The 22,489-nt window shown below is 46.6% G+C and overlaps 1 protein-coding gene across 10 annotated transcripts in view; it reads right to left on the bottom strand.

Annotated features, from left to right (window-relative positions):
- The window catches only part of BAIAP2 (BAR/IMD domain containing adaptor protein 2), an 89,847-nt gene that overhangs the window by 24,495 nt on the left and 42,863 nt on the right, over positions 1-22,489 (bottom strand). For all 10 annotated transcript variants that reach the window (XR_012664823.1, XR_012664824.1, XM_048818876.2 and 7 more), the window contains exons 5-7: positions 22,153-22,224; positions 21,215-21,352; positions 113-265 (exon numbers count right to left, since the gene is read on the bottom strand). Coding sequence is in view for 8 of the 10 variants with exons in the window: in XM_048818876.2 (XP_048674833.2) it covers positions 113-265; positions 21,215-21,352; positions 22,153-22,224 (363 nt within the window). In the remaining 2 variants the exon portion in view is untranslated. The remainder of the gene's footprint in view (positions 1-112; positions 266-21,214; positions 21,353-22,152; positions 22,225-22,489) is intronic.

Below are 22,489 nucleotides of genomic sequence, written 5' to 3'. Positions count from 1 at the left end.
CTGACTGCCCTCGTGTGCTCACTGCCTACACTCATGGGAGCACTTGGACCTCTTTTGAGGGTCTCCTATCCGGAGGCTGTTTCACAGGCTGATTAACACTGTGGTTGCTCACCTTGGTGTGGTAGGAGATGGTATTCTTAGCCACAGCACACTGCTTCTCTACTAGGAAGCAGAACCGTCTCCTCTCCTCTGTGAGTGCGGTCTTATAGCCATCAGAGACGTGGTTTTCTAGCTCACCTTGTTTGCTGCCAATAGCGTCGATGTACTAGGGAAAGAAGACAAGCGAAGAGATTATTGGAAGGGACATGTGTTTAATCTCTGCACACCCAGCACTGTGTGATTACCTGCGCCTCAATGGAGGTTTGAAAAGAGTCACCTGCAAACCCATAACAAGAGAAGAAGTTCTTTTGGGTACAAATCCTGTGCCTTGCCAATGCCTGGATATTTGCTCCAAGAAATAAATGCAGCATTAGCCTGTATGTCTCTTCACTTCTCCCACTAGAGAGAACGTTACTGAAATACTCCACACACAACTGTTACCATTTTGTTTGATTTAAAATTTGCCTGCAAGCACCGAACATTTATATGCGCACACACACACGTACGTTGGGGGGCGGGGGTGCACGCACATGGGGTATGTGTGCACATCCACGTGTGTGCGCGCACACGCATCCCTCACCAACCAAACTCCCCCGCACAAAGCTACTGACTCAGAAACGTGGGCTGCGAAAGTTGTGTGGGTGGGTGGGGGGAGGGCAGAGCCGAGCTGCCTTGCAGCTGCCCTCTCAAACACCCACACCTGGCTAGAGCTAGTGCTCTCAGACCGTACAAGCTGGCTCTGCTGCTTAAACCCTGCTGGCTTTATGCCGATAGGAATCATGACACTTCCATTTGCAACAGCATCTGAGAGTGCTCTCCTTCCAGGCAAACCATGAGCAGTATTGTTATCTTGCACATGGACACACCCACACATCCCCTCAGAGTAATCAACACAAGAAGTTACTGAAGAAAGCAGGGGAGAGGCTGGTGAGCAAGATAAGACCTTATGCCTCACCTGCCCCTCCCCAAATCCCTCTCTTATGCTCACCCATGCCACAGCCCCAGAGGCAGGAATCCGGCACCCCCTTTCTCTGGGGCCATATCTAGAAAATGCATTGAAAAAACACTAAATGAAACCCATGAGCACAGAATCATTTCTGGCCACCTTTCTCTCCATCCGTGTCCAAGCACAGACTCTCCATAATCTGTCCTGAACGGCTCTCATAACGCATCCTGCCAGGCCAGCCGATCTGTCACTGGACAGACTAGTAGCAAGAGTTCACCGAACACGACACTGCCCAGTGCCTCAGAAGATCAGCAGTGGGGCAGCTGAGTCAGCAGCCCTTGTGCAGGATTCCCTGTGGAAAGGCAGATGCCAGCACTCACCCCTCTATTTGCATCTAACACACACGCAAACCTTCAGTAAATTGTCAGAATATTCTGCAGTCGTTCCATTTTGCTTTTGTTACTTAGCCCTCAGGTACGTAGCTTTGCACGTGAACCGCATGCAAGCGACACAAAATTCAGTCCCGTCCACCCTGGCCCAGCACCACCTGTACCTCAGACTTTTACCTTCACCTGTTCCTCTTTAACGGGGTACGTTTTGTGCTGGGGGAAGAAGCCACCAAGACAAGAGCAACCGAGTTCTCCACCTGCAATGGCAACTGGAAGTTTCCTGATCAAAACAGGCGGGACGACCTCTGGGATAGAGAAGAGTTGCGCGAGCCATGCCCGTTGATGGCTTCCACCTTCAGCAAGCCCAATGTGGGTGCCTCTTAGTAACAATTGTTATGGAGGATTCAGAGACAGACGCCCTCAAAGTCAGGTACCAGCTAGGCTCAGGCCACAAATTCTCTTCCCACGGGGCCCCAAGCAGCGTGACCATCTGTCAATTCGGGCTGAATTCAAAAACAAACAAACAAGCTAGACTGGAGAGGTTTGAATTCCTTCACCAGGTCCCTGAGCCTTCTCCTTAGCCGCTACAGACACATTTATGAACCTGCTATTCGCCTCTCACGCAGTTTGTGCCAATGCCCCATTTCAGGATTCATTTGTCCTTCAGAATGTTTCTGTACACATCATGTCAGAGCATCGCACCACATCTACACATCCCCAGCCTCGTATCGTTCAAATCACACCCAAGAGAAACACTTCTCCCCCTCTGAAGGGCGCTTGTAGCTTTAGAGAGACAAGGGGGGGAGGTAATATCCTTTCTGGGGCCCACTGCTGCTGGGGAGAGAGACAAGCTTTACACAGAGCTCTTCTTCAGGTCTAGGAAAGGTACTCAGGCCTGGTCTACACTAGGAAAATCCCCCCCTGAGTAACACAGTTAAGCCAACCTAATCCCTGGTTTAGACAGTGCAAGGTCGACGGGACAATTCTCCCATTGATCTAGCTACCACGTCTTTGGGAGGTGGATACTTATGCCAACGAGAGAACCTCCCCATCAGTATTGGCAGCAGGGCAGCTGCGCCATTGAAGCATTAAGTGTACACAAGCCCTCAGGGTGTCCCAGCTAAATCCAAGATGGAACAGATTGGTTAGCATAAGTAGTTAACACACTGCAAGGAACCACTCAAGGTGAAGTGGCCAGTGAACACCCAGACCTGAAGAAGAGCTCTGGGCAAGTTCCAAAGCTGGTCTCTCCCCCAGCTGAAGTGATATTATGTTCCCCACCTTGTCTCTCCACTATGCTGGGATTGACGTGGCTATAACACTGTATACTTGTAACTTTGAGCAACATAAGAACAGCCACAATGGGTCAGATCAAAGCTCCATCTAGCCCAGTGTCCTGTCTTCCGACAGTGGCCAGTGCCAGGTGCCCCAGAGGGAATGAACAGAACAGGGAATCATCAAGTGATCCATTCCCTGTTGCCCATTCCCAGCTTCCGGAAAACAGAGGCTAGGGACACCAGCCCTGCCCATCTTGGCTAATAGCCACTGATGGACCTATCCTCCATGAACTTATCTAGTTCTTTTTTGAACCCTGCTATTGTCTTGGCCTTCACAATATCCTCTGGCAAGGAGTTCCACAGGTTGACTGTGCGTTGTGTGAAAAAATACTTCCTTTTGTTTTAAACCTGCTGCCTATTAATTTCATTTGGTGACCCCTAGTTCTTGTGTTATGAGGAAGAGTAATTAACACTTCCTTATTTACTTTCTCCAGACCCGTCATGATTTTATAGACCTATGCCATATCCTCCCTCTGTCGTCTTTTCCAAGCTGAAGTCCCCGTCTTATTAATCTCTCCTCATATGGAAGTCATTCCATACCCCTCATCAGTTTTGCGTAATAATGCTCCCTATATATGGAGCGTTCCATTTTAGCCTAATCCTAAATATGCTCCTGTCATAACCACACAGCTAAGGGTAGCCTAGAATTCCTCCTTGCCTGTAAGGGGTTAAGAAGCTCAAATAACCTGGTTGGCACCTGACCAAAAGGACCAATGGGGAAAGATACTTTCAAATCTTGGAGGTGGGGGGAAGGCTTTGTTGTGTGTGTGTTCTCTTGGGAAGCAGAGAAGCATCAGGTCAGAAAACTCCTTCTCCTATAAACCATCCTAAAAGTCTCTTATATTACAAAAATTGTAAGTACAAGCCAGGCAAGGCGTGTTAGATGATCTTTTGTTTTGCTTGTGAATTTTTCCTTTGCTGGAGGGAGGTTTATTCCTGTTTTTGTAACTTTGAAACTAAGCCTAGAGGAAGTTCTGCTGTGTTTTTGAATCTTTTGTTAAGCTGTAAAGTTATTTTCCATCCCGATTTTACATAGGTGATTTTTACCTTTTTTAAAGAATAAAATCCTTCTTTTAAGAACCTGACTGATTTCTCTATTGTCCTAAGACCCAGGGGTTTGGGTCTGTGATCACTTTGTAACCAACTGGTTAGGATATTATTCTCAAGCCTCCCCGGGAAAGGGGGTGTAAGGGCTTGGGGGAATAGGAACACCAAGTGGTCTTTTCCCTGATTCTTTGTTAAATCACTTGGTGGTGGCAGCATACCCTTCAAGAGCAAAGAATTTGTGCCTGGGGGAAGTTTTAACCTAAGCTTGTAGAAATAAGCTTAGGGGGTCTTTCATGCGGGTCCCCACATCTGTACCCTAGAGTTCAGAGTGGGGAGGGAACCCTGACAGCTCCATTTCCACCTTCCCTGCAAGGCAATCTCAGTCTTGTCATGAACAGCTTTACAATCCAGCCCAAATTAAATGCTGTTTGTAGACTAACTAAAAGATTCCCTGGAAGAGAACCAAATATGGAATATTTCCAAAATCCCACCATTTTCTGCCTCTTTCTCAATTAATACAGAGCAAGTCATGGCAGTTGTATCTTCAGAGCAGTTAGGTATCAGCCCTCCAACAAATATGGGATGAAACTCAAGGGAAATAAAAACAGACAGCAAGATGAAGTGACTTGCCCAAAGCCACAGAGCAAGCCCATGTCAGAGCTGGGATTAGCATTAGGAAATTCCTGGCTCTCAGTCCTGTGTTCGGGTCATGCCTCCTCCTCAAGACCACACCCTTGGGAATGCCTGCTTTTTGCACACGGAGTCTTCCGGCTAGTTTGCTCCTGGATCTCTCCCATAGGCACAAAGCAGACAGCAGTGAAAAGGAAGACCCCCCCCCCCGCCCCGTTCTGCACCCAGAAACTGCATTAAAAAAAAAAAAAACACACCACACACTTCAAAAACAATTCCTAGTCTTCCTTACTACTGGGTGCCAGCCTGTGTGTTCTGAACCCAACGTAAACCCCAGTAAGTGACATAACAGTGCTCTGTGCACACTGTGAAACAAGTACACTCCGTGTGTTTGCAGAATGCAGCAGGTAGGCTCCAATTGATCGGAAAAGGCTTCAGCATCAGATGGGTGGGTAAAGGAAGGTGGGGCTATGCTGGGGCAGCAGTGTAACAATCTGCATTAACACAAACACTCTAGGGGTTAGCGTGTGCTCAGCAGTGACCACAGAAACACAGGGCCCACCACGGGTTCCCACGAAACAGTGCACGGATGGGAACAGGCAGCAGCGGGGGGGGGGGGGGCACACTAGATCACTTAAGAAGGAGAAGCATCTTACCATGGTATTGGCTTAGTGCAGGAGGGGGTTTCATGGGGCACGCCAGAAGATCAAACACCCACTGCAATTTGTTCTCCCCGTGAATGGGCCCAGAGGGCAACATGCAAGACACAATCTCAAGTCCTTGTGAATTACTGCCGTGCCTCCCAAACCCTGCAGGGGCTGACTGGGCACCAGGGGAGGAATTTAGGGAGAGAAAGGGCACAGAAACCCTCTGTAATAGAGTCATGTTCCTCCACCTCTGAAAAAAGAAAAACGACTGACTTACAACTCTGGAAAGTGTTTCTGGGTTTCTAGGTTGATGGAGAGCCTTCAAATAACTTTCCCCTCACTCGGGTAAAGGCACCAGCTACAATATGCACCAGGAACAAAGATGACCTAATTAGCAATGTCAGCACTTCATCGCTGCACCAAGGGAGCCAAGAATATTAGATGGGAGAGGAATTTTGTTTTAAAATAGCTTTCACTTAAGGCCTGGAGTCACAGAGACCAGAACTTGTGTTGAAGGAAGCTGCAGCTTTGCTCTCAGGGTGAGGGAGGGAAGGGATCAATCTCTGAAGTAAGGAAGAGTAAAATCTTGCAAGTCACAATAACTGGACAGCCTTGCAAGACACAGTATTATCCCTGGAAATTGGTGACTAACCCCAAGCGAGAAGAGTCTGCCTAAGTGGAGAGAGCTCCTAAAGCACTGCAAACTGCCTCCATTGTTCTCCAGGTCAGGGAGGGAGGCACTCAGAGCCAAGCCAGCAAGGTGAAAGCCATCATCTATGTAAAGAGCACAGGATGCTGCCCTAAAAAGGAGGCACTGCCCGCATGTGCATCATTCCTGGAACAGCAGCCATTCTTCTAGCCTACAGCTTTAACTCTTGGGCTGCTGGAATCTGTTACAAGAGGACACCTGTAAGAGATTCTGCTAGAAACATAGCTTAGTAACATAAGCAAGGTCTGTTTAGCAAATCTAGATAAGTACCCTCAGTAGAGCTTACTGAGTATTTATAATAACAAACAACTAACTCTTGTATAGGGCTTTGAGTCGACTGACCAGGTTTTCCCCTCTCTGTAAACAGCTCATACCTAGGAGGAATAAGGACACATATCCTGGTGGGAGATTATGCAACAGAGGAAGAAAACACACAGACATGCAGGCTGGAAGCTACCATCATCACTAACATAAGACGATTGGAGATTGTGAAGTACTTCTGGATTTTAGACCAATAAATTCATCCCAGATGCTGGCACAAAAGTTAACAAATTAAGGCTAGAGGTATATTAAAAAAATACAAGAATGTTAACAAGAATCAAAAGAAAAAAAATCAAAAAGTCCTTGAGACAAACACTACTTCCAAGCAGAGAGTGATCAATTTATAGTCAGTGCAGGCAAAACAGCAGATGTCATATTTGGATTTCACTAAAGCATTCAATCATGTGTTATTACTGCGTAAATTAATTTGAATGGTGTTGGATAGAAACAATTCCATGAAAAACTAGCTGGGGAGTGAAAACCAAGGGCAACGCTAATCAGCAATGTATTGAGTTGTACTGCAGGAATCCACATCAGAGACCCTCTTTAATAAATGACTGAAAGGAGAGAGAGAAGCACATGTCAATGAAATCTCCCAGGGATGGAAGTTGGGAGGAGTTGCAAACGCTCATGAGGACTAAAGGGGACCTGGCAAACAAAACAATTTGGCTTGGAAAATCTCAAGCTAAGGGCTAGTCTATACTGGCAGTGCTTTAATGTGGCTTGTGTCGTCTGGGCAGAGTGCTGGAGAGAGCTCTCCCAGGGCTCTCAAAATAACCCCACCTCTAGGAGAGGTGCAGCTCCCAGTGCTGGGGCACTGTTTACACTGGCCGTTTACAGCCCTGGAACTTGCAGCGCTCAGGGGGTGTTTTTTCACACCCGAGTGAGAAAGTTGCAGCACTGTGAAATGCCAGTGTAGACCAGCTTGAATACCTTTTGTGGAAAACAACACAAACAGAACAGTCCTCAGCAGTGGGAAGCCAGTACCGCTGCAGGAGACTGCTAGACGGATGTGTTTACAATGGGCTGTGGCAGCAGAAATGGCTAATGCAATTCGGGTCTGCGTACACAAATGCATCACATTGTGAGTAGGGAGGGACCAGTCAACCTATAGCTCTGGTGGGAACACACCCGGAACACTAGCTTTTTGGAAACAAAATCTAAAGACCAACCAGGGGAGATCAGAGGGATAGATGAAGGAATTGGAAGGATTAAGAGAGCCAAGGGACTACCATGATGTGAGAGAACATGAAAACAGCCTACAAGGTTTTGAAAAAAGTGTGGGCTCCAAAAGCAGAGGATTTATTTAAGGTGGCACAAGGGGGAATAATTAGAAGTAATGAGATAAAAATTAAGAAATGGAAAAGCAAGGCTGATTATCAGGGAAAGCTTCCTGTTAGTGAGACCTATTAGGTTGCAGAACAGCCTCTCAAAGGGAGTGATGAAATCCATAGCCTGAGCATATTTAAAGCTAGACAGAATATTAGAATGTTTAGGGATCACAACCTTGCAGCAGCCCCAGGAAGGACATGGCTTCAGCTCTAGCTTCCATGAGTCTATCCCAAACTAGCAGATTAATTCAGTGCCCCCAAGGAGCTCAGCCCTTCCTTTTCTGAACAAGGTGCCGAGCAAACATGATGCGTGTTTCGAGAGCCAGGCTTTACCAGTAGCTGCCACCACCAATGCAGATGGGAAGTTCTGGCACAAGATTGTGAGATATGGGAAGTTAAGTGGCAATTAAGTCAAGACAGGCCCAGTTGTGCACTCCCCTCCCACTCCCCAATGTTATGTCCACGAACGGATTTACACTCCACTCTCTAACAAGGGTGAAAGAAAGGAAACACAATATGCTATTGTTAAAATCACACTTGATTTGAACACTTGGCAGGGTGACAAATTCATGTCTTGCTATCATTACTTAAAGCATGTTTGCTACTCCGAGCCCCATACAATTTATGAATGAGAGTGAACTATTATATGCTTCATCTGTCATCAGTAACAATTATTCTGAACCACAGATTTGTGGTATTTTGTGGTCTGTCTTGTTTAGGCTAGAGACACAAAGGGGAAGGAAAGGTTTTGCTTTTCCTAGGTTATATTGTACAACTACTTGGACACAAACAATCTCTCACGGATATAACAGAAACACCACTTAGCCACCTGCAGCTGTACTGTCTGGAGCAGGGATCTCACACACGAAGGAGAGTTAGGTTAGGTCTCTACTTGAATGGAAGACCAAGGAGAATCCAGGAGCTGCAGAAAGTATTCTGGAAGATTCTGTTGGGTTGGTGTTTTTCCGATTCAGAGTCACAATTAAATCGATGCATCAGCTGAGTGACAAGGGGCTACAGTACTCCTTTTCTTTTTGCGAATACAGACTAACACGGCTGTTACTCTGAAACCAGGCTACTTACTGGCGATTGTATAGAGAGCACTCAGCTATTCAGTAACACACACATCCGCATTTGAGGCTCAGCCCTGCAAGACACTCAGCATGCCAGCCGCAAGCCACCAAAGCACATGAAGTAGTCAAGATTTCAGAGAAAGGTTCTGGCACTCAGTGATACATGCAGAGTTCCTGCAAATCTACTAGCATGCTGTTGAGTCCATCATCATCATTTTAACATATACGACATTTTAGGGGGCTTGTGTGTTTTGTTTTGAAGAATGATCTGGAGATGCTAACATGCCTCTCTCCAAGACACACAAGCAGCTAGCAGACCTCAGGCTGTGAAATGAGCCAAAGTTGCTCTTAACCCTCTCCTTTGTATGGAAAACAAAACAATCTTCCTCCTGGATTGGAGAATCGCTTCAAGTGGGTTTCCATGGAAGCCACATCACATTCCATTTTCTTTTGCAAAGAAACAATCCCTCTAGCGCAGTGGTTCTCAAACTTTTGACTGTGAGCCCTTTTACCTAGCAAGCCTCTGAGTGCGACCCCCCTCTTATAAATTAAAACACACTTTTTTATACATTTAACACCATTATAAATGCTGGAGGCAAATAACAGGGTTCAGGGTGGAGGTGACCCCCCCATGAAATAACCTCGCAACCTCCTGAGGGGTCCCAAGCCCCAGTTTGAGACCCCCTGCTCTAGAAAGCCACGAGGTTCTGAACATGGACATATGAATATGCAAACACCTCATTTCATACACAACACTATGTCCTACCACATTAGCACACTTCAATCCATAAGGGGAAATCCACTCAGAATGCTCCTGGCACGGTACTTCCCTTAGTAGTCATCCCCCTACTCTTTGGGAGGACACTGGGAGTAGTTGCGAGATACACAGCACAGCACTATTCAGGTGGGGCTCAGCAACGGAGACGGAAAACAGTCAGTCATTTTACGCACTGAGTTCTGCAATAATATTCAACTTAACTGACAGTTTTTCCTCATTGGTGCATTAGAGAGAGAGAGAGAATGAATCTGCAAATATCACAGTATTTGGGGATTATTCCTAAATGCCTTTATTCACCAAGCAGCATGCAAAGCTAATGCAAGTTAGCAGAAGTCTCTACAGGTTTCTTCCTGCCATCCACCCCTCTGCACTGGGTCCAACCCCCCCATTCTGATTCACCGTGTCGTCGCTTCATTTAAATGCTTTGAAAACTCCTCTCTTACACACTTGTCCTCAAGAAGTGATGCCTAGCAGTGCACACCTGCATTTAAAACCAGAGTGCATCCCTGCACTGAGCTAGCCATGTTCTCACTCTGATAACTCCCCCCTCACCAGCCTACTGCTGGTGACCCCCCCCCCCCAACTGGCATTTAGACTGTAAGCGTTTTCAGGCAGGGACCATGAAGCACCCACTGCATCTGGGGAGGCTAGATAACAGGAACAAAACAAAAAAGATTGAGAGGAAGGGGCTTCGCATCAGTAGATCGTAAAGCCTTTCACAATCTTCGTGTATTTACCCTGTGACGCAGGGCAGGGCTGTTACCAACATTGTCCAGATGGGAAGAGAGGCTAAGGGACTTTGTCCAAGGTCTCACAGAATAGGCTCTCTTGGGCAGAGCAGGGAACTGAATCCCAGTCTCCCAAGCCTTGGGTAGTGCCCGAATCACTCAGCCATCTTTCCTCTCTAAGGAGCAACCCGTTTATTTTTACTCCAGAGGTAATGCACACTACCTTATTCTATCCACTGCCAGACTGCCTCCTTGGGTCGCACCATGCCTTGAACCTGCGCCCAGTGAAACAACAAGAGGTACTGGTGACATTTCCGGTTTGTCCAGCCCGCTTCACCACTACCACCACCGAGGTACAATCTTACTAGTCTGCACTCTGCCCGCCTCTTGCTTCACGCCACGGCCAGCACACCGCCACCGGAGCCTCGCCACCGCCTGAGAACGCCCTTCCCCTTGCTTTGTTCTTCTATCTCAATGTGCTCAGCCAGGTTCCCAGCCCTTCACGCCCCCATTTCAGGCCACAAATCTCCTTTTAAAACAAACTGTTCATTTGCTGTAAAGGCCCAACAGACCCACCCCAAGGCAAGACACAAGTGACATTCTCTCTGCATGAAACACACTGCAGAGAGCAGAGATACGTGGCTGGTTATTGCACTAGCTGAGGCGTATCCAATATGAACAGCCAATTCTAACACAGCTAATAATCATTGCTAAAAGTCAGGCCTCCCATTTCATTTCTCCATGATCTAGGATCTTCTCTCGTTGCGTCTCCTCTCACAGGACCATTCTTCAGGGTAGAAACCTGGTCTTTTACTTCTCTGTAAAGTGCCATGCACACATGACATTAAATAAAATGCAAAGAACAGCAACTAGTTGCTCTCTTCGTCTGACTGTGTGGGCGTTTTGAGATCAGCCACTTAAAACAACTCCTCAATAAAGAGCATCTAGGATCGGTCTTTGTGAACTAGCGGCATGCAGAGCCATTTTTCTACTGAAGGACACATTTCAAAGTTATCCCAAACCTGAGCAGAAGTGACCTGTAAGGGCAGTTTCCAGGAGACTAATTTGCGGTATCTCAGCTCAGAGGAGGGAAAAAAACAAAACAAAACAAAACCTCAGTGCTGACAGTGTTTATAACAGTGGCTTACAGCTTTGGTAAACTACACGGCCGAGCTCAGAGACCTGTGCTTGCTGAGGCTGAGCGGTGAAAGATGAAGTCTATGGCTGGAGCAGCTGGGTAACCGACTCAAAAGGAGAGTCAAGCCGGTTCCTCCTCTCACTGTCCTGCCTTTTACGAGCTACTCACCAATTAGAGACCTTGAAACAAGCGCACCAAATACCTTGATTGGTCATGGTTCCTCTAGCACTATTCCTCTAGCACTATCCAGGCTCACTATCAGAAACAGGCAGAGAGTCAGGGGCTTCTCCGAGGCCCCAGATCATCAAGAACTGGGCGGGAAGTTTTAGACCAGGCTCTCAGGAGGTTTCCAGTACCCTTTGCTTCTGGTCAGTGCTCCCATCCAATGGCATGTTTTGCTGCTTCAGGAGCTGGCTAGAACTAGGAACTGCAGAGGCGGCTGCAAGAACTCAGGAAAAACTTCAGTACAAGAGGTGGGGAGAGAGTTTTAGGTGGAGCTAAAGGCCAATATTTATTAAATTCAAACCGCATCTCCCAGCCTTAATTTGAATAGGCCCAAAAGAGGAGAAACAAGTCGGGCCAATGAGAAGGCCAGAGCAACACAACCCATGAACAAAATGCTTGGAACCTGCACTAGAGAGATTTTAATTGGGCTACCTTTATGCTCTCCCTCTGGTGACTACTCGGCACTTCAGGAAATCTAGCTGGATTCATTTTTAATGTTTTAAACTTAAACGTCAATTATTGAGAGCTTCCTCTGAGCTTTGACATAATTCTTTTTACTGGTCTTTATATAAAAGCTGGTGGCCTCGTTACAGCAAAGTCCTTATCAATTAGGATTGCCTGACCTATAACTAAAATTATTTCTCCTTATGGGAATATCAAAGTGAGACTTCAATTACAAAACCTTTATGAAAACTACAAGCCATTTGACGCAATGGCATTTCAGGTGTTCAGAAAGGAGAAGAGTACGCGTATGCACCTGAAGGCACGAAGATACTTGATTGGAGTAGAACTCCTGGCCAGGTATCAGTGTAACCTAACCTACCCTTTACACAAGGCTGCTGCTAGCCTGTGTCCCCTCCCCACCCCCCCATACAGAGCGGCAGGAACAACGTAAGTACGAATGAAAACCTTGCAATGTTAAAAGAAAATTGTAGTGCCAATCTTTAAAAAAGGGAAGAAGGAGGATCCTGGGAACTACAGGCCAGTCAGCCTCACCTCAGTCCCTGGAAAAATCATGGAGCAGGTCCTCAAAGAATCAATCCTGATGCACTTGCATGAGAGGAAAGTGATCAGGAACAGCCAGCATGGATTCACCAAGGGAAGGTCATGCCTGACTAATCTAATCGCCTTTTATGATGAGATTACTGGTTCTGTGGATGAAGGGAAAGCAGTGGATGTATTGTTTCTTGACTTTAGCAAAGCTTTTGACACGGTCTCCCACAGTATTCTTGTCAGCAAGTTAAGGAAGTATGGGCTGGATGAATGCACTATAAGGTGGGTAGAAAGCTGGCTAGATTGTCGGGCTCAACGGGTAGTGATCAATGGCTCCATGTCTAGTTGGCAGCCGGTGTCAAGTGGAGTGCCCCAGGGGTCGGTCCTGGGGCCGGTTTTGTTCAATATCTTCATAAATGATCTGGAGGATGGTGTGGATTGCACTCTCAGCAAATTTGCGGATGATACTAAACTGGGAGGAGTGGTAGATACACTAGAGGGGAGGGATAGGATACAGAGGGACCTAGACAAATTGGAGGATTGGGCCAAAAGAAATCTGATGAGGTTCAATAAGGATAAGTGCAGGGTCCTGCACTTAGGATGGAAGAATCCAATGCACCGCTACAGACTAGGGACTGAATGGCTAGGCAGCAGTTCTGCGGAAAAGGACCTAGGGGTGACAGTGGACGAGAAGCTGGATATGAGTCAATAGTGTGCCCTTGTTGCCAAGAAGGCCAATGGCATTTTGGGATGTATAAGTAGGGGCATAGCGAGCAGATCGAGGGACGTGATCATCCCCCTCTATTCGACATTGGTGAGGCCTCATCTGGAGTACTGTGTCCAGTTCTGGGCCCCACACTACAAGAAGGATGTGGATAAATTGGAGAGAGTCCAGCGAAGGGCAACAAAAATGATTAGGGGTCTGGAACACATGACTTATGAGGAGAGGCTGAGGGAGCTGGGATTGTTTAGCCTGCAGAAGAGAAGAATGAGGGGGGATTTGATAGCTGCTTTCAACTACCTGAAAGGGGGTTCCAAAGAGGATGGCTCTAGACTGTTCTCAATGGTAGCAGATGACAGAACGAGGAGTAATGGTCTCAAGCTGCAGTGGGGGAGGTTTAGATTGGATATTAGGAAAAACTTTTTCACTAAGAGGGTGGTGAAACACTGGAATGCGTTACCTAGGGAGGTGGTAGAATCTCCTTCCTTAGAGGTTTTTAAGGTCAGGCTTGACAAAGCCCTGGCTGGGATGATTTAACTGGGAATTGGTCCTGCTTCGAGCAGGGGGTTGGACTAGATGACCTTCAGGGGTCCCTTCCAACCCCGATATTCTATGAAAAGGAGGACTTGTGGCACCTTAGAGACTAACAAATCTATTTGAGCATAAGCTTTCGTGAGCTACAGCTCACTTCATCGGATGCAAGTCTCCTGGCTGGAGGAAGTCTGTTGTACTCCTATACCGTTCTTGCCAATGCAATAGAAAGAGGATAGGTGAAGTTGCTAAGAAAGGGCAAGCATCACAGTTCCAGGATGAGCTGTGCCTTTGACCCCTTAGCCAGTCTCTCTGGGGGCACCCTTCCAAGAGGCAGGCCCAGCACCTGCACTTCTCTCAGAGTGAAAACCTGCCATTCCCCCACTTTTAGACTGGTCTCCAGGTTACAGCACCCTTGTTTCCTCAGCAGGTCCAACTGGGTTTCTTCTAGGAGCTGCAGACAGTTGTAAATGCAGCAACATTGAACAACATTCTCAGATTCTCCTCTCCCCCTAAGTTATCAGCCCACCTGCCGAGACCTTCAAAGGATTTGATACCTGTATTGTTTTAGTCTGAACTTTTATTTCAAAGCCATTAGGATGGTAGGATTGTTGGCTGCTTTAAAGCAAAGAGGTCAGAATATTTAGTACAACTAAAAAAGGAGCTTTCAAAATAAATTCACTTTGATTCCTGCTTTTCTGATGTTGCAAATCACACAAAAGCCTCCCTGGCTGAACCAAACACGGGGGGGGGGGGGGGGGGGAGAGAGAATCAACTGCGGGCTGTGGTCCCTACATTTTTTCTGTCACGTGTCCCCCCCCCCCCACCTCCCATTACCCATAATGGAATCCGTCTGCAGCCCGAGGCTGGGGTGCTGGGCCACAGCTGGGAGCAGAGGCCAGAGCTGGGCGGCACTTCCTCCCCAAGCTCCATGGGGCATGACCCCGGCATGGCCATGCCCCCCTGAACATTTCTCCGTGTCCTCCTACTGGGGGGCGCTCCCCACAGTTTGGGGAGCACTGACTTAGGGGGGAGCATTGATACTCAGCAAGTCAATAAAAGGGATCCCAGACTCATGCAGAAATGGACAGGGGTTTTCAGACTCAACTGTACTAAACTCAGTTTTAAGATTTGTTACTGAAAGCCACCGTGCTTCAAAACTGGAGACAGGCATTGAGCCATCCGCTAATGCAATGTATTAAGTAGCGATAACATCCAGGACAGAAGATCATCAATACACAAGTCAACAACTAGTCACACCAGGAGCTACTTGTAGGTGCTGACACCATAGCCTGCAAGCAGAGCTTTTTCCATGGAAAGTCATAGGATGCTTCAACCACTCAGCTACATTAATCTTCAGAGTCCCTCTCACCCACTGAACACTCTGGTGAAGGAAGCAAGCATGGAAGAGAGCTCACACTTCAGCTGGTCCTGGCACCCAAGCTGTTCAGAGACAAGGGGCTTTATCAGCTCTGCTTGGGGCTCATTTGGAAGTGAACACGGAAACTTCCACTTTAGTGGAGTCCTGCTAGCAAGCTGGTCTGTGTCTGCTTGATCAAGCCTCACCTCAAATCCCTATTCTTCCCAGAGGTAGACAACTTCCCACATACAAGATAAACAGCAAAACAAAGTCTGAATGCCTGATCGGAATTAGCCACTCATCTTTCCCTTTGTGAGAGAGAATAAAAGCAGGAGTTCACCAGAAGAATCACAAGTGAGATGAATGATACTTGTTTGGCCTCAATTCCATTGGCCAAATCTGACATACCGGGCAACTCTTAAACCTTGGCCCTTTCAAAAATTAGATTCATCATGGCCTTGCTCTGCCACACTGCAGGCCAGACACTCAACAGCTTCAGGAGTCTTATTTGTCTAGTCCTGGACACATCCTAGTTAGACCAGGAAAGGATGTGTTGGAGGGTCTTGGAAGGCTGAGATAATGGGGATGGGGTGGAGGGAAAGGAACAGGGAGAAGTCAAACACATTTTGAGCCTCTTCACAGAGCAGCCACTAGTCCTATCCTCCTGGGGCACCAATTTTAAGCTTCAGTTTTATTTCAGGACAATGACAAACTGCTGCAATTCAGCAAACAATGGAATGGCACAGAAGAGCAATTACACTTCCTGCAGTTCTAAATATGAAAACAGAGCACTGCATAGTTTCTGAATCCTGACTGTTTAACAGTCACTTGCGTTTAAGTGCTGCATTAACCTAAATCTAGGAGTCCTCAAGTTTTTTTTGTTGTTTTTTTGTTTGTTTTTTTAAACGGAACAGAATGACTTTTCTGTAACTACCAGGATATTTCTGCCAACAGCAACTTCTCTCACTACAAAACAAACTCATCTGCAACACACGTCCTTTCAGACACTGGCTCAGTGAACCATGGCTCCAATTTACTAGAGTCTCTAGCAAGTGCATCCCCCTTAAAGCCCCAAGTTGGTTGGTTTTATAAGACAACCACCACACAGACAGTGCTGTGCCAGGGTATAAAACACCCCGAAGACTCAAAAGTTGGCAGCATCTGAGCCAAATTCCAATTCCTCTGCCAAGAAGCATGTTGTTCTCTAGTTTAAATAAGCAGAGTTGTCAAAGAGATCAGATATTTGTGGAACAAGACTAGATGTCTGTGTGACATCAGCAGCTGTTCAGCACTGAATTCAGAGCGGCCAATAAAGCTGGGATTCTTCGCTTCCAATGCTGGCAAGTTTTTCCATCTTCCGTACCCCAGGCAAGAGGTTTCCTCCTCAAACCAGCTGCTCTTTAGATACAGGACGTCAGTCGAGATCAGCCGAAGAGGCAAAAGAAAAAATAGACTATGGTGGAGGAGCTCCAGTCCTGAGCATGGCAAGCCCTTGTGCTAAGCCAACACAAGAAACCAGAGTGGAAGTGTTATAGGTGGGGATAAGGCCCAGACCCAGGAGGACTACACCTGGCATGCAGCCCGCATGAAACCGCTGTAGTGCTGTGTTACGCACAGTGCCAATGATTCAACTCCATACACTAAATCAAAAGCGATGCCACTTCCTATCGCCAAGCCACATCCTCACACCAGACCTCTGCTATCCTAGGAACAATAGATTTCCATTCCTCCACACGCAATTCTCCACAGGGCGCTGTACGTTGTTCTCCTCGCAGAGCTCACTGGGATTTAAACATTTATCCAAGTTTCCCAGTGAGCATTTATGGCAAGAGTCCACCTGAGCCTATGGCAGTTCGGGTATCCTGGGCCAGCAAAGGGGCTTAGTAGGTTTGGTGGGGGGGGGGGGGGGGAGGGGAGTGACAGAGGAATCACTCAGTGGTTTGAGCATTGGCCTGCTAAACCCCGGGTTGTGAGTTCAATCCTTGGGGGGGCCATTTAGGGATCTGGGGCAAAAATTGGTCCTGCTTTGAGCAGGGGGTTGGACTAGATGACCTCCTGAGGTCCCTTCCAACCCAGATATTCTATGAAAATCATGCTTTCAAATCCACCATAAAGAAAATGGGGAAACAGTGAGCAGCACAGCACAGAGATGAATCAGCACCACTCAGTCAAATTCAGCAACACCAGCTTTTTATTTTAATCCTGAAAAACCCAGCAATCCAGCAGTCTTTGCAGCTCTTTTTAAGCTTAAAAACCATTGCAAGGTTTTTCCAAAGAGACAAGCTCTTCCTAAATTCCTACTGTAGAAAGATTAAGTGCTTGAAAGAATGATCCAGTTTCTTTCCCTTTACCCAAAACAAGCCACGCTAATGGAACTAACCCACATCTCTGCTACTTTGTGTCAAGAACATCAAAGGCTCAGTTAACTGAGCACCTCTGAATAGTTGCCCTCTCTCTGCAGCATGGCAGAAAGGTACAGATGGAGGAGGAGAATTCATTTAGCTAACTTGGAGGGGTATACTTCATAGGTGGGGGAATCCCTGCAAAAATAAGGACAATGCCGTCCCTAGGTGCTTAGAGGACTCATAGGAGATAAAGGAGCCATGGCAGGATTTTGGTTCTCTGTGTCCATATGGGCAACATTCGTGAGCAAGAGATAGCCAATTGCCAATCTTGGTACCTTGTGTTTTCCTGCATCTAAAGATATCCTTGCCCACTGGTCTACCATTCCTTCTCTTTCAGCTGGCAATTAAGAGAATAGGTTGCAAGGAAGCAGATACTCAGAAGAGAGTTAAAAATCTTAATTTAGAGTTCATGTGCTCATCAAGTCTTCAAGCGGGACAAGCGAACAAACAGGACTTCTCTGCACGTTTTACTGTACCAGTACACTTTAGATTGGCTTTTAAAACCAGCTTCTTAAACAACCTCAGCATGTGTGCTAGAACCCAGGGTGCTGGGGGTGCGGCAGCACCCCTGGGCTTGAAGTGGTTTCCACCATATAAAGGGTTCACAGTTTTGTTAAATGGCTCTCAGCACTCCCACTGTAAAAACGATGCCTCAGGACAGAGTTAAGAGTGACAGATCAGTAAGAATTCAGTATGCAGCATTTTAAACAAGCAGAAGAATTCTTTCTGGAAGCTTGAGATAAGAATGCTGATAAACACTTCCAGTTTTTCCCTTCAGTGATCTTTCTGCTCTACGCTGCTAACAGAATAACTCACTCGTGGAGTTTTAGTACAATTAGAAAAGGTACTCTCCCCTATAGAATCTTCATTCTAATTAGCTGGTGAGTAATTCACATCTGCTGTTCGGTACAGAGAACTTCAATAGACCCAGGCTGAGGAGCTGTCACCTATGTTTAGGTCAGCTTAGATAAAAAGGGAACATTCAGGAAGTATGACCGCATTCAAATAACCTTTGGTTAACTTGGATCCCAGGGGCAACACGGCTGCTGAAAGTTTTGCATTAGAGACAGGAGGTAGCAAGTCATCTGGCCTGTAGGTTAATTTTGCCTAACAGGAATGGGCCATTGACACTGTATTTACTCCACAGCCGTGGCTAGAACTAACAGAGACAGACAAGGAGAAAGAGCATTTCAGGCCAGAAGGGTGTTTACAGATCCATGTATTAACTGCTTGCTTAAACTTGCACTCCTCCCAGATGTGTTGCCGGTGAGGCCTGAATTGGAGGTCAGTAACTTCCACAAGAGATTAACTCTTATACAGTCATTAACCCCCAAGCACCCTCCCTCACCCCAATACACCCTGTGCCACCATCCAGGTTGCATGTCCATTGCTGTCAATAGAAGGCACAATAAAAACCTCACAGCACCAAGTCTCAGAGCCCGGGTTGACTGACTTGGGCTCCTGGGGCTCAGGCGGTGGGACTGAAAATTGCAGGGTAGATGTTTGGGCTTGAGCTGGAGCCTCGGCTCCGAACCCCTACGAGGAGGGTGGGTCTCAGAGCCCAGGCTCCAGCCCAAGAGTCTACACTGCACTGTTTAGCCTATCCCTCCTCCAGCCCAAACTGGTGTCCGCTGACCTGGGCCAGCCACAGGCGCGCTGCAGATCTTTTAGTGCAGTGTAGGACATAGGCAGGAGAGTAATTCCTGATGCTCTGCATATGTCAGTAATGCCTTCTCAGAACGCTTCGTGGGATACATTGAAATGAAATATTATCCCCCATTTATCCCTGCCTGGAAATCCTGAAGCTTTAGCCTCTTAAAATGTGCATATTAAAACAAACAAAAAAAACACAAAAACAAACCCCTCTCCCCAAGACACAAACTGCTGTACCCAGCTGTTCTTGAGAGAAGAGTGAGTCTCTCTGCCTAGGGACTCAAATGCAGCAGTCTCAGGAGGGTGCAATCAAAATCTGATTAGAAAACGGTATGCAGTTTTCAAGTACGCTTGACTCAAAAGTCACTATTTAGAGAAGTTATTTGCGGTCTAATGAAAAAACGCCTCCAGCATGTACAAGCTGTCGTACCGAGGGAGTGGAGGGGGAAGAAATGGATAGGAATTTAAAGCCAGAAGGCTACAGAAAATATTTCAGTAGAATGAGATCCAGAGGGAGATGTGTCTGACAATGGAAATTCACCAGGTTGAAAGTTTTATTTCTTGGGTCTTTCACTGATAAGAGAAGAGTCAATCGCAGTCAATTCAAGGACACAGAATTAATTAATTAATGTACTGGCTGAGTGGTTAAGGTGCTTGACTATATAGTCTTGAAGGTCATGGGTTCATGTTTTGCTCAATCTCACACTGAAAGGCTACTTACCCATTCTGCAGCTGGGTGAATTGGACCTGATCCCATCAGATTAGAGCAGTCAAAGGCAGCTGGATGGGATGCTAGCCAAATGATTCCATTGTTTGCTGGGAAACTGGCTTGCATCTGCCCAATGAGCCCAATTGACTTCTGACTCTTATACAATGCTTTTCATCAGAAGATCTCAAAGCGCTTTGCAAAACTGAATATCATTCGCCAGTTTAGAGAGAGCAGAGAAAGGTGAAGTGATTTGCCCAGGGTCTAATGGCCAACTGAAGAGCCAGGTCTCCTAATTTCCAGTCCCACGTTCTATCGTCTGGACCATGCTCCCTCCTTCGCTCCTTGCGGGTGTTCAGCTCATTTGTGATGGGAAAACAGGGAGCCATTATCTAAGGGGCTTCCTCGTTTGGGCTGCCTCTGGGGAGTGATGTGTGAAGGGCAAAATAACTCCCTATATAGGGTAAGAATAGTAAGAGGCCGGTATGGTTCCAGCAGGAGCTCTTTAAATGGCCTGAAAAATCAAAAAGGAATCCTATAAATGGAAACATGGACCAACTGCTAAGGAGGAGTACAAAAGAACAGCACAAGCATATAGGGATAAAAGCAGAAAGGCTAAGGTATAAGAGGAGTTACACCTAGGAAGGCACATAAAAAGCAATATGAAGAGGGTCTACAAATACGTTAGGAGCAAGAGAAAGCCAAAGGGGATTGTTGGTCCTCTACCTAGTGAGGAAGACGAGCTACACATGGATGACATCAAGGAGGCTGAAGTATTTAATGCCCAATTTGCTTCAGAGTTAATTATGCTCAGATAAATTGGTTAGTCTCTAAGGTGATAGTACGGCAAAAAGGATCTGGGGGTGATAGTGGATCACAAATTGAATACGAGTCAACAATGTGATGGAGTTGTGAAAAAGGCGAATCTTCTGGGGTATGTTAACCAGAGTGTCGTTCGTAAGACACAAGAGGTAACAGCCCTGCTGTACCCAGCACTGGTGAGGCCTCAGCTGGAGTGCTGTGTCCAGTTCAGGGTACCACGCTTTACAAAAGACGGACAAAGTGGAGATAGTCCAGAGGACAGCAACAAAAGTGATAAAAGGTTTAGAATAACCTGGTCTAGGAGGCCAGGTTACAAAACTGGGCATGTTTAGTCTTTAGAAAAGATGACTAAAGACAAAAAAAGCTAAGCTCTGGAATAGGCTTCCAAGGGAGGTTGCGGAATCCCCATTACTTTAAGAACAAGTTGGACAAACACCTGTCAGGTATGGTCTAGTATACCATACTTTGTATACAGGCAACAGGACTAGATGACTTCTCGAGGTCCCTTCCAGCCCCACATTTCTATGATCCTATGAACTTAGCAACCAAAGGAGCACTCAGCAAGGCCCATTTCAGTCAGTACCACTGAGAGTATTGACAGCAGACTGCCAGTCAAAAGTCCTACCTGCAGCTCCTTGTCCGAGTACTTCTGAGGGTTTTTGCTCCCTTGGCTCTTCTTCCGAAGTTTTTTCAGCTCTGCCTGGCATTTCTCTAGCGCATCCCCTTTGCTCCTTTGCTCAGTCTGGTATTTCTTCAGCGCAGCCTGAATATAAAAACAGGGGGAAGCTCTGAATAGCTGAAACAATGGCTCAGCAGATCAGCTGAGATTTTCTGCTCCTGATGAGCATGGTTTACATTCTCCTTGTAGCCACGGCCTCCACAACCTCGTTCCTGATGCAGGAGGCATGTTTTAGAACACCTGCATGTTTAAAAGGCAACTGTGCAGCCATCCTCCTCTGGGAGACGAGGGGATACCAGATTCCCAATGACCCAGAAAGCAGAAATATCAGCTTGTTGGTGGTTTCATGGTGGGCTACCAAATTAAAAAAAGAGCAGTCACTACCAGCAATGAAAGTTAATCGGCATGCTCTTTAGCGCCAGGAGTGCAAGATGATCGGAAAGCACCTAGCACATTCTGGACACTACCACAATGCAAATAAATAGTCATTCATAATTAGTATCAGTTCATGCAGATTAAACAGGAAATTCTGCTTCTTACAGTACGCTGAACCAATGCGCGTGGGGGCCAGAATTAGACATTAAAGGGTTAAGTGCGGCCATCACAGGGTTGAGATGGTTAGAGCCCACAGGTTTTAGAGCATCAACAGAATATTTTTTGCTAAAAATCTGCAGCATGCCAAGAGGCCAGTCTAACTCCTGCCTCTGTATTCAGGATTACATGAAGGTACTCAGATCCCAAACAAGCAGAGTCAAGGTGGAACACTCGCACCCCCATATTGACTAGGACAAGCTTGGAACGCTGGTGGAGAAGGCAGCAGCAAAGAGAAAGTCAAAAGAAGAGCTGGGAACATGCTCATTAAAATAAAGTTCTGATGGACTTACACTTAGATACCTGGAATCCAGTTCTACTTTCTGCTCCAGTTGCGTCAGTAGCTCGTTGTGAAAAGACTTCAGCTTGAAGACAAAAACCAAAGTACGTATTCTAGCAAACACTGACCTGGCCTCGAATTCAACTACACAGAGCGAGCATGAGCGTGTGATAGAGAGGATAGTTTCATGACGAAGAGACAAGGGGCTGATGGAGAGCAGTGGATGAAACAAGACAGAGCGTGAAGACAGACAGACATAGCGAATACAACACAGAAAGAGGTACGTTAACATTAGGGCAGCCAATTGGGTACGGGAAAAACAGGTGTATAATTGGCTACAGAAAGGAAGA

This window comes from Caretta caretta, chromosome 14, assembly GCF_965140235.1.
Source record: "Caretta caretta isolate rCarCar2 chromosome 14, rCarCar1.hap1, whole genome shotgun sequence".
Classification (NCBI taxonomy): Eukaryota; Metazoa; Chordata; order Testudines; family Cheloniidae; genus Caretta; species Caretta caretta.
Note: the sequence above shows the minus strand (reverse complement) of the source record. Positions and strands in the feature narration are given on the sequence as shown.